Raw genomic sequence first — 12463 nt, 5'->3', positions numbered from 1 at the left:
AGGAAGGTCCATGGACTGGCAGGATCACCGCAATGTATTTTATTAGGAGTCCAGTCCAGACAAGATCTGCCATGTCTGTGCCGGGGCTGGCTATGAGGAGCTGACCATCACTGCCTACATGCTTGTCATGAGCCCCTTCCCCATCACCATTTCCATGATGTCTTAGCTTACATTGGTGATACAGGAGGCAGAGAAGGAGCGCCCACCAGTGGCAGGATGTTGTCTCTATAGCGCCCCCTCTGGATAATCATACAGTGCCATATCAGTTCAATTAAAGGAGCCCTGCAGTACCCATCCTCACCACAAGGTGCTCCCAGCCTCCTGATTGGTGGATGTGCAGGGTCAGCCTGAGGACACACAGTGAGTGCAGGACACCACAGGGCACTCAGACTGCAAGGGCCCCTAATACACAATATTGACAGCCAAGGGGCCACCATGAACTGTGGGGTCTCCAGTGATGGGCAGCACTGCAGTAATAAAGAGAACCTGTCACCTGGAAGGATATGAGACCTCTCAGAGGGCCCGGGGCAGATAAAGGGGTCCTCGTAGTAGAAAGGAAAATTCAGCAATAAACACCCGACTGCTTGACAGGAAGAGGGGGTAAATCTAATAGGGGTCCCCGGAAGTGGTGCAGTGCACTAAGTATAATACCAGGGAGGAGTCATCAATACAGAGTCCTGATTGGCTCTCTCTGCTCTTTGTCTCAGGAGTTCATGTGACCATCGACTATACAGAAGGCAGAATCGTACCGGGGTCAGACCCGCAGTAAGCAGAGCTCACCCCTGTGGTCACCCCTCCATAGGACCCGGATTCCGTAGCACGGCTCTGGGGTCACATTTGTATACTTTACACACAAATATTTATTCACAGGAACCTCAGAGGCGGGGTGTGTCCCAGGCCCCTCCCACTACAATCCTGACCTATGGGGAGGTGCCTAGAATGTATTGGAGAGATTCTGGGTAACTTCATGGGCCACATGCAGAGGGCAGCAGAGTGTATATAGGAGGGATGTGGATTATACCTGGAAATCTGCACCAATAGCGCCCCCACCTGGCTGGCCTGTCAGTGGAGGCTCAGAGAGGGGGGAGGGGGGTACACTCCCCTTATACCACCCCTCCCCCTCCAGATATATATGTTAAATCCATAGTGTTCTAGAAATGTTTTGCTTTTGTTTGTTCAGCCCGATTAGAGATAGATAAACCCCGCCCCCGAGTAACCCACCTCCGCAGAGCCCTCCCATGCTCCGCCCACATCACAGCCCCCACAGTGTACCCATTTTGAATGGCAATGGAGCTTACATGAGGTTTTGTGGTCATGTGACATTGACCCTCTTGGTCACATACCAGCGCTGGGCAGGAAGGAAGCACTGATGGGCCCAAGCTGAGGGGGTAAGAACAGGTAGGTTGGGGCAAGAACCGGTCACCCTGGATCATTGAACAGACAGAGTCATATCCCAGAATCCTCTGCATGAATTTATTTACCCTGTTTTCCCCTTAGGAGAGTTCAGTCATTATTTATTGAGGCTGATTGGCCCCCTGATTGGCCCCCCTGAAGGCTGGGTACCCTGGGGGTATTAGGTAGGAGGTGACCCCGATATGGCCGATCTTTGGTTATCTGTTGGGACAGCCGCAGCTCTTCCCGCACCGCTCCTTCTGCTGCCATAACTCTGCCAGCTCCTGAGGTGAGTACTGGGGTGAGGACAACATACCCCCCTGACAGGTCTTCTCACACAGCCACCTCTCATCCTGGTACCTCCGGGGCCCGATGGCCGACATCCAGATGCCCATGCTCACATCCTCCCCCTGGTAAGTCTTTAGCCGATGGGCGTTGTCGGCGAGCCAGCGGACGATATCCTGCGATATGACGTAGCCGGAGCCGCAGGTGAAGGGAGGGTAGGCGGGGCTCAGGTACTCCAGTTCCTGCCATTTACCCGTACGGTCCACGCCCCAATTCAGACGGAAATTGCCCCACCAGGCGTTGGGCCCCTTAAGTTCTTTGGCCTCCAGGGCCCGGAAGACGTTATCCAGATCAATGAAGCAATCGTCGTCTGTCTTCAGCAGGAAGTCGAAGTCTACGGAATCCACCAACCAGCGGTAGAAGAGCAGCAGCTTCCGCGGAACGTTCCGGTAAGTGTCCACCAAGTCCACGAAGACCAGGTCCCCGTGGGTGTCACTCTCTGCCCGCAGGTCGGACTCCTCCGCCCTAAGCGTGGCCCCGTACTCCTCCAGGCGCTGTGGGCGGGTGTGCAGGTGGTGGAGGAGGGCATCGCCATCATGGATGCTATAGATGAACCCTCCCGCGATGCCCTCCACACCCTGCGAGAAGTCATAGGGCAGAAGCCCCTCCTCCGCGGTGACAAGGTGAAGTACCCCGCCCCCGCTGTTCAGGGTGACCTGGTGAACACCCCACATTGGTAGCCCCTCGGGGTCGTGGCTGTCCCACCGTATGGTGCCATGGAAACCCTCGGGAAGGATGAACTGCTCCACCGGCTTGTAACAGATTTCAGCGGGTGACTCCGGGTTGGGGGATTGGAGCCACACCGATGCCCGGGGAATGTTGGGGGACACCCGGGAGGGCGTTCCCGGGCTCAGAGGGGTAAAGCGGGCTCCGCATAGCGGCTCCTCATGCTCGGCCTGGAAAAGGCGAACGCTAAAATTGCGGGTGGTCCCCGGACACCAGGCCCCCAGGCGTGTGATGATTATGGGGTGGAGCACTCGGAAGGTGACGCTGAGCTGATAGTGGGTGGAGCTGGAAGGCTGGGGCCCCGTGAAGGCTGGGATCTCACGGTGAAGGGTGGGAGAGGTAATATTTAACAGGTGGCAGGAATAGGGGTCTTCACGGTCCTCAGGGGGCACCAAGCAGGGCTTAGAGCCAACAATGAAGCGCAGGAGAGGTTGGCGGTGCCCACGGGAGCCCCAGGTGTTCCGGATTGTGTCCCGCAGGGGCCGGTGCTGCCGAGCTGACAGAATTCCAATAACCAATGGGTGGTGGGGGGTGGAGAAAAGCCACAGCTGTAAGAGAAGCCCCACCACACCGGGGCAAACCAGCAGCAACAGCAACCGACGCATCTACATGGGACACCAGGGAGCCGTCAGCCAATGGAAGGGCAGATCTCAGGCTGAGCTATAATCGCAGTTATCTGATTGGCTGAGAAATGTCCAAAGCTTCTAATTCAGCAGAAAGGGAGCGTTGATTGGCTGGGCTCATCAGGAACATTTACTGGCCATGTCTGTTATCCTATTGGCATGAAACCCCAATCTGATTGGCTGTGGTGGATGTAAGCAGAGATTTACCGCAGGGGACTGGCAGGAGGAGCTGATTTCTGATTGGCTGGTGGTCTCACATCCTGTCTGATGAGATCCTCCCCAAATCACATCTGTGAAACAGAAAAAAAATACAATCTTATAACATCTCTGTACAGCACTATGGTATATGTCAGCACTATAGATGTGTGTAGTACAGATAGCAGAGCCCTGGGGCCTCTCTGTACAGCGCTAAGCTATATGTTAGCACTACAGATGTGTGTAGTACAGATGGCGGAGCCCCGGGGCACCTCTGTACAGCGCTATGGTATATGTCAGCACTACAGATGTGTGTAGTACAGATGGTGGAGCCCTGGGGACCCTCTGTACAGTGCTATGGTATATGTCAGCACTACAGATGTGTGTAGTACAGATGGCCGACCCCGGGCCCTGTCTGTACAGCACTATGGTATATGTCAGCACTACAGGTGTGCGTAGTACAGATGGCGGAGCTCTAGGGGCCACTTTGTACCGCCCTATGGTATATGTCAGAACTATAGATGTGTGTAGTACAGATGGTGGTTCCCGGGAGCCCCTCTGTACAGCGCTATAGTATATGTCAGCACTATAGATGTGTGTAATACAGATGGTGGTGCTCCAGGGCCGCCCTGTACATCGTTATGGTATATGTCAGCACTATAGATGTTTGTAGTACAGATGGCGGTGCCCCGGAGCCCCTTTGTACAGCACTATTGAATATGTCAGCACTATAGATGTGTGTGGAACAGATGGCAGAGCCCTGGGGCCCCTCTGTACAGCATTATGGTATATGAGAGCACTATAGATGTGTGTAGTACAGATGGCGGAGCCTTAGGGCCCCTCTGTACATCGTTATGGTATATGTCAGCATTATAGATGTGTGTAGTACAGATGGCGGAGCCCTGGGGCCCCTCCGTACAGCATTATGGTATATGTCAGCACTATTAGATGTGTGTACGGTAGCACAGATGGCGGGGCTCTGGGGCCCCTCTGTACAAGTGCTACGGTATACAGGAGCACTATAGATGTGTGTAGTACAGATAGCAGAGCCCTGCGGCCCCTCTGTACAGGACTATGGTATATGTCAGCACTATAGATGTGTGTAGTATAGATGGCAGAGCCCTGCGGCCCCTCTGTACAGCACTATCGTATATGTCAGCACTATGATGTGTGTAATACAGATTGTGGGGCTCTGTACAGCACTATGGTATATGTCATCACTATAGATGTGTGTAGTAAAGATAGCGTAGATCCGGGGCCCCTCTGTACAGCACTATGGTATATGTCAGCACTATGATGTGTGTAATACAGATGGGAGAGCTCTGTGCCCCTCTATACAGCACTATGGTATATGTCAGCAGTATAGATGTGTGTGGAACAGATGGCAGAGCCCTGGGGCCCCTCTGTACAGCACTATGAGATATGTCAGCACTATGGCTGTGCTGTGGGGCCCCCCCACACAATATATCAGGGGCTCTCTGTCAGTGATTTCCAATATAAGCCCCCTAGAAGTCAGCCCATAGATCTGTGTATGGGGAGTGTCCCCTGTAAATTGGGGAGCTCAGTGTGCTCAGCACACACCCACACACGTCATATACAGACAGAATATACAATGGGACTCCCCTTGTACATGGCTGACCTCCACCCAGGGACCCCGGGGGCCACAATTTGCAGCCTCTATGTAGTTACCTCCAGCCTGGGCTCCCGGAAGTGCAGAAGTTGCACTAAAGCACCAATTGGCCGGATGAGCTGACAGTCATATTGGGGCGGGCTTTAGATACTGGAGGATTGTGGGAGATGTAGTCTACTACCATCTATGATAAAGCGATTATCACGTGTCTACCCAAATATGGCGTCCGCCTGCTGGAGACTCCAGAGAGCGGGATTGGCCTCTAGTGTCTGCACTTCTTTATAAACCATGGAGACAGAAACTGGCAGAGACTCTGGACTTACATTCATGTATATAGGTGGGGGCTTTTAATTTATTGTGTTATTTCAATTTATTATCATTTTAAGGGGGTTGATAAGCCCCACATGGTATTGTGCAGTAACAGGTTCTCTTTCTGGGGACATCAGGGTCAGAATTCATTTTACAAATTATAAATAAAAATGGCTGACACCCAACATTCATCCATGTGGAAATGTGATATGAATAGGTGAGTACCTCCCCGGGTACTGCACTCTTTGACTATCATCCCTCCGGGCACATTGGGATGAAGGGGACCGGATCCACCGAATAAGACAGAACTCCTCATCATTCCCCCCTCAAATTCCAAATCCCCCCCTGACATCTAACTGTTAACAACACTGTTATTCGGCCCTCCCCCCAGGCACGTTGTCTTGGTGTCACATTTGACTCGGCCCTCTCATTTACCCCCCATATTCAGAACATTTCCAGGTCCTGTCACTTTCACCTACGCAACATCTCCAAAATCCACCCCTACCTGTCCCCTGAGACCACCAAACTCCTTGTACATGCTCTTATCATCTCTCGTCTGGACTACTGTAACCTCCTCCTCTCTGGTATTCCACTAACCCGACTCTCTCCTCTACAATCTATTATGAATGCTGCAGCCAGACTCATCCATCCTTCCCTCCGCTCCTCTTCCGCTGCATCTCTTTGTAGTTCTCTCCATTGGCTTCCATTTCACCTTAGAATCAAATTTAAGCTCCTGTGCTTTGCCTTCAAATCCCTCCACAGTTATTGTCCCACTTACATCTCTGACATGGTTAAAAAATACTCCCCCTGCCGCTCTCTCCGCTCCTCCAATGACCTACTAATGACTTCCTCACTCATAACCTCATCACACGCACGGATACAAGACTTCTCTAGAGCTGCTCCAACTCTCTGGAATGGTCTCCTCGTCCTATTCGGCTTGCTCCTACTTTCTGCTCATTTAAAAGAGAACTCAAAAGCCATTTTTTCAAACTTGCCTACCCGGCTTCTTCTGTCATTTGAAACCACCACTACTTCCCACCACTACATATCTCCCATCCTATTGTGTGTGAAATTCCCCCACCTACTAGATTGTAAGCTCTTCGGGGCAGGGTCCTCTCCTCCTGTATCACTGTCTGTATTAGTCTGTCATTTGCAATCCCTATTTAATGTACAGCGCTGCGTAATATGTTGGAGCTATATAAATCCTGTTTATTAATAATAATAATAACAATAATAATGGCTACCCGTCACCCTCAGATCTTCACCCCCCAGGTCACCCGTCATACCCAGGTCACTAATCACCCCCCAGGTCACTCATCACCCCCCAGGTCACCAGTCACCCCCTAGGTCACCCGTCTCCCCCCAGGTCTGTCATTTGCAATCCCTATTTAATGTACAGCGCTGCGTAATATGTTGGCGCTATATAAATCCTGTTTATTAATAATAATAATAATAATGGCTACCCGTCACCCTCAGATCTTCACCCCCCAGGTCACTCATCACCCCCCAGGTCACCAGTCACCCCCTAGGTCACCCCCCACCCCCAGGTCACCCGTCTCCCCCCAGGTCACCCGTCACCCCGCAGGTCACCAGTCACCCCCCAGATCACCCATCTCCCCCCAGGTCACCCCTCACTACCCAGGTCACCCTTCACCCCCGGGGTTTCCTCTTTCACATTCCATGTCTCCCTGTTTTGTATCTCAGATGTCCCCATTAGATCTGTGCGTGGCCAAGCAATACCAAAGGGTACAAACCCATCCCCGGGTGCAATGTCTTCTTCCTCATTCCTTCATATCTACGTACATGTTATGGCCTTGGTCCTCTCGTGTTATTGGTGATGGTTGGGACTTCCCGGGTCGGTCACCATCTTATTGTATCTCTGAGGATCTTATGAAGGGCCCATTCACCATGTATCGCAGGAACTCAAGTAATAAAGTAGCTCTCCAGCAGTAATAAAGTAGCTCTCCTGACCCCACCATGATCCAGGTCACCCAAGAGTAGGGATGACATTCATATTTGATGAATCTTGGGATTACAGGCAGTGAATATGAACATGGTTTCCTTGGTAACACGTCTGGCGTCTCTAATCCATGGTGGCCATTCTACAATGGTGATGTGATCTCCTATCTACCTATCATCTAACTAGTTGCTAGACAGGATATGACATCATCATTGTGTGGAATGGCCACCATGGATTGGAGAGGATTTAGGCTGGAGTTAGCTGTATCCGGCCGTGCCAGATAGGGGGGCAATTTATTTTTCTGGTGCATTTTGGAGGCAAACATCTGTATATATATATATATATATATATATATGTGTGAGTACAGTTTTAGTATAAATATGACAAATCTTTACAGCCTACAAGAACTTTCTGAATAAATCACCGAATCCATTCCAGGAGTCCTACAGCAGAAGAAGTCCTAAATCCAATGTTCTAGAAAGCAGCTATAGCCTGACAATGAAAATTTGTCCCCTGCCAGCAGAATGGGAGCCTTGCTCTCTGTGTGGAAGCAGTGGTCTTCCTGCAGAGCTCAGTACTCCACAACAACGTTGGGCCTTCTTCTTGGAGGACTATAGCTTTGATTTGGCAGGAGGCATGGCGGACCCCAAGCAGAGGGACCACTGCTTCTACATGCTCTGCTGGGAGGGGACAGAGGCTTTTCTGCTTTCTAAACAAAATATGACTGCAAGGCTCCGTATAAAGCAGGGCCAGGCACCACCAAACAAATCTAACCTCAGCATATGACTTGGGCCCATTGGAGGTCTTCTGGGGGCTTCGCCAACTTGTTTCTACACTCAAGGATTCCCCCAGTCACCGTTGTTTGAACAGAACCGGAGATAAATGGATCATAACACGTTATCAGGCCGACATTGTATTTCCAATCCACTTCCCTTTCCTTCTATTATTCCCTATTGTTAAGCCCAAAGAGTCCAGTTTTTGGCCCCTGAAACTCCTTGGCTTTCTTACACCCGACTTATCCTGGAATGAATCTGTCTCTGGACTACTAACCTATACCGTGGTTCTTCAGTCTCATAGAAGGAGGGCAATAACCTAGGACTGAAATGAACTAAAACAAAAGTTTGGGGGCTCCTTTAGGTGACCGGCCCGGTGGGAATTCAGTGAGACAGACAATGACACCCCAAAACGTTGTGATGGAAGAATTGAGGCTATGAAAGGTGAGACACAAAGGGCAACTACCCAATAAACTGGACTACATGGGGGGCCACGACCTCCACACAGAGGGACACCACCAGATCAGATTTAAAAAGCTTTATTCTCCCAGATAAATAAAGACGCTTTTCACAATTTACATATTTATTATTTTTCTTCAGGAGAGGACAGACATAAATCCAGTGTAAACTCAGCAGGTCTGTAAATTTGCCTCAGTGCCATAAGAACCCCCCCATGGGGCAACTATATTGGGGGGGGAGTCATAGAGCAACTAGCTTCTGATGCTCACCTTCAGGACACGGACTGATGTGTGGAACCAACACCTTTTTCCGAGGGGTGACTGCCTGTCAAATGTTGCAATGCAGTGATCTCCCCAGCCCCTATTAGCTGGGCGCACCACCCGGCACTTTTCAGTAAACACCCGCCTGGTTTTGGGTGGTTACTGAAGAGTTGGGTCACAATACAGGAGCTGCTGCCCACCTACCCAGCTTGAAAACTTTCTGTGTTGAGCATTGCAGTGGGGCAGATAGAATAGTGGGGGATCCAGTGAATGCATTCAAATAGAAGGTTCCTACCACTCACACCTCATCACCCCCAAAAATACTAACACAAAATCTGACAAACCCCGGCTTCTGGGTGACGTCACCTCACCACAATGTGCCAAGACTGCCGGGGGCTAAAAGGGCACCTGAGAGGTGGAGACGTCACCAGTCCTACCCAGGAGAAATGGGTTTAGTTTTTTTGTTTTGTTTGCTAGATTTTGTATTTGGCTGTTATCAGTAGTACAGACTTTTTATGATAGGTCAGCTACAAAAAGACCCTGTTGTGTTGTTTTTTTCAAGATAGCGCCCCTACCCCTTCCAAACGCATGAAATCCCTTCACCTTTGTCCGCTGGAGGCCTCAGAAAGTCCAGTGCTTCCAGGTATGGGGGGGCATGTGATCTCCCCTTATATCCCAGAATAAAGTGCATCGGTCCGAGGATCTCCAGGCCCAAAGTCACATGACAGAAGGCAGTACATCGGACGGAGAGCTGACATTGGGAATTCTAGCACCATCTCACAGCGGGGGCGAGTATAGATAACGGATGGAGGAGGAGGATGAAGATGTGGGTGGGTTATGGTTACTCCCACGGGGAACCTGGCCCTGAGAAGTCTTTTTTTAATAATCGCCTGCCGAATCTGTTCATCAAAACTAAATTCATTTGGATGGAAGACGGATACCGAACCACCCCGGTGTTTTGGGGTGGTTGCTGAAGAGTTGGGTCACAATACAGGGCCTGCCCCCACCTACAAACTCCTCCCACCCAGCTTTTGGGGGTTGAGCACTGCGTATTCTGTATGTGAATGTAGCTCTATCACTTATCATGGGTGGCATCGCAGGAGCAGTGAAATTGAGTAAAATTGATGGGGAATGAGAGACACATTTTACCTGAATTCTGAAGCTAAACCCAGGAGACACGACCCTGAATCTAGAATACAGCATGTGGATCCGAGGCTGGAGTTTCCATCACAGTCTTATGCTCGATGACAGATTCTCTTTTGAAGAAATGAAAAAAAAAGGAATGGAAAGACAGAAAAATGCAAAATAATCGAAAATCCAAGGTATCTGGGTGCCGGCCCATTATGGTTGTCCAGAACTTGCCTGTGTTACCAGCTCGAAGTGTGTCAAAGTTACAGCAAACGCTATGAGCGGGTCCTCCTACTCAGGGTGACACAATAAGGAGCAACAATCCCGAAGGTGACACAACGAGAGGCAATCCAAGGGGTGACCCAACAATGGACAATTCTCCTCAGGGTGACAACAACAAACAAGTCTCCCCAGGTATGGGCAGCAGTATACCTCAGGATAATACAAGCAGGATTTCTAAACATATTTCCAGCATAATGATAGAATATTATTTACTCTGGTTATGAGTTAGATTCTTTGTCATCTTTTATTGCTGTCTCATGTCCTGGTGACACGGGGGTAATGCTGTGAGCTGAACTTCCATACATTTTCTGGGGATCCTCCAGCCTCTCCCAACCTGGACTGTTCTAGAGCCTGCTGGGGGTTTCTTAAATAACCACTGACAACCAAGATGGAAGTAGAGATATTCCCAATGACCCCCAATGGAAGGAGTGTTCTTCCCAGGAATCCCCCCAATTTCAGGAACGTTCTTCTCATGGACCCCCAATGCAATGGATATCGGTCTGCACACGGGGGGCCATTCCATACATTTCATGGTAGAATAGTTGGCCATAGTCAGAGGGGACCTGGAACCTTGGTGGCGAGTACAATTCTGTAACCATCAGAGTAACCATACCCCATCCCTATGGAAGCAAACAGGGCCGGTGGGAAATTCAGCTCAAATTTTTGCCCCTGTGATCACCATGACGTGTGGGGGAATCTTCCCCGGCCAGCACAAGGGATAAGTCCAGAACAAAGCATAAAAACCTGACAAAGCATCTAACCCATCCATAGTCTACATTTTGCATGAAGTTCAGTTATAAAAAATATAAAACCCATGAGAGCAGCGCAGTGGCGTCTGCCTTATAGAATCCTACAATAAAAGTTTTTTTTTTTTTACTTTAAAAACTTGAGGGGGTATTCTCAGCATTGGTACCCAATACCCCCTGTGAATCAATGCAATGCAAGGGGAAATGATGATGGGGGGCGGAGGGGTCCTAATAAAATACATAGCTTATAGCTGCCAAGATAAAGTTCTCTGCATAATGTCACAGTGTTACACTCGTATAGCTGCACCTACGTCTTGGAGCGGATTGAGGTTCTGCAGTACATGGAGCTGGGCTTCTGCCCCTGAAAGGGCAATTGTATGGAAAATGAAAGGTTAGTGATTTAGTGTAGTCACTCTTCAAACGGCAACAGGAAATCAAATATAAACATTAGTAAGAGCTGTAATACTTGAAGGGATGAGCTGGACTCTGAAATCCGTGTCGGCCCAGCATATACAAATCCTGCATGGAAAGTAAAGCAGGTTTGGAGTGATTTGAGGTTGAAAGATTCTGACCTATCTGCCACCGAAGGGCTATAGAATAAACGTGGCGCCCTCTATAGATCCTAACGAACCATGACCCTTGGGCCAACTAAGGAGCTGGGAGTTGTAGAAGAAAGCCGAGGCCTCCATAGATCAGCATAGCATACCATAGTGTAGTAGACCTTAAAGTGACGTAATGATAAGTTCTGAGATCTGTGTAACAGCAATTTTCAGACATACACACACTCGATTGTTCCCCTATAATTGCTGCCCTCTGGTCTTCACGCCATTGGTTGGATCCGTTTCCAGTGTTGCACTTTATAGGGAAGGCACCATCCCTGGTGGACTATAGGAACTCAAATTCATCTGAACTGGGTCTCTTAGTCATCGCACTCCTTTTGTGGCGAGCCAGAGCGAAAGAGGAGATCGCCAGTCCCTCGGGGGCGTGGAATTCCTGAGCCTGGCCATCCGAGATACTGAATACAGGATATTTCTCTTCTGCTGCTGGAGAACTTAATACCTAATAGAGGGGAAGAGAAAACAAAATATTAATGAAAGGACAGGTGATCCACCTACATTATGGGGGTGCAAGCATAGCCAGAATGTCATCAGAAAAAAAGAGGATGATCGGAGATGAAAATAAATGGATTCAGTGGTCCTGGGCCGGTAGGTGAGTTCCTAGTCATCCAATGATCTGCCCTGGGGTATGAGCTTAGACATACCCAGCACAAATATCATGAAAGTGAATGAATATTAGCAAACACGTAACCTTTGGGGGTGACAGGCCTCCCCCATGGGCTTTGATATCCAGACAGAATAAGACTGGAGAACCTGAACTGAACTGGCTGAAGTTTCAGAGACTTCCTGGGTAGCTAACTGGAATTACTAACGCATTTTATGAGGTCTGTTCCCCAAAACGCATCGTTGATGTCCAGAAATAGTTTGCTAATAAACATATTTAACAAACTGTAATCAGTCACTGAAGCCCCCACTGATACTGCTCATGGCCTACATGCCCGGATCCTAATAAGCCGACACAGGGACACCATTCATACCCCCCATATCATACCCAAAATTGTACAGAAGCCCCCCCCCC

At 49.6% G+C, this 12463-nt stretch overlaps 1 protein-coding gene across 1 annotated transcript; it reads right to left on the bottom strand.

Annotated features, from left to right (window-relative positions):
* Nucleotides 1-1459: 1459 nt before the first annotated feature.
* Nucleotides 1460-5000, bottom strand: B3GALNT2 (beta-1,3-N-acetylgalactosaminyltransferase 2). The gene is made up of 2 exons (XM_072413606.1): nt 4971-5000; nt 1460-3376 (listed from the first exon to the last, which is right to left on the bottom strand). Exon 2 carries the CDS (start codon nt 3066-3068, stop codon nt 1611-1613), a length of 1458 nt encoding a protein of 485 aa, XP_072269707.1. The 5' UTR covers nt 3069-3376; nt 4971-5000; the 3' UTR covers nt 1460-1610.
* Nucleotides 5001-12463: the final 7463 nt, after the last annotated feature.

Source organism: Pyxicephalus adspersus, chromosome 6 (assembly GCF_032062135.1).
Source record: "Pyxicephalus adspersus chromosome 6, UCB_Pads_2.0, whole genome shotgun sequence".
In the NCBI taxonomy this organism is placed as follows: domain Eukaryota; kingdom Metazoa; phylum Chordata; class Amphibia; order Anura; family Pyxicephalidae; genus Pyxicephalus; species Pyxicephalus adspersus.
Note: the sequence above shows the minus strand (reverse complement) of the source record. Positions and strands in the feature narration are given on the sequence as shown.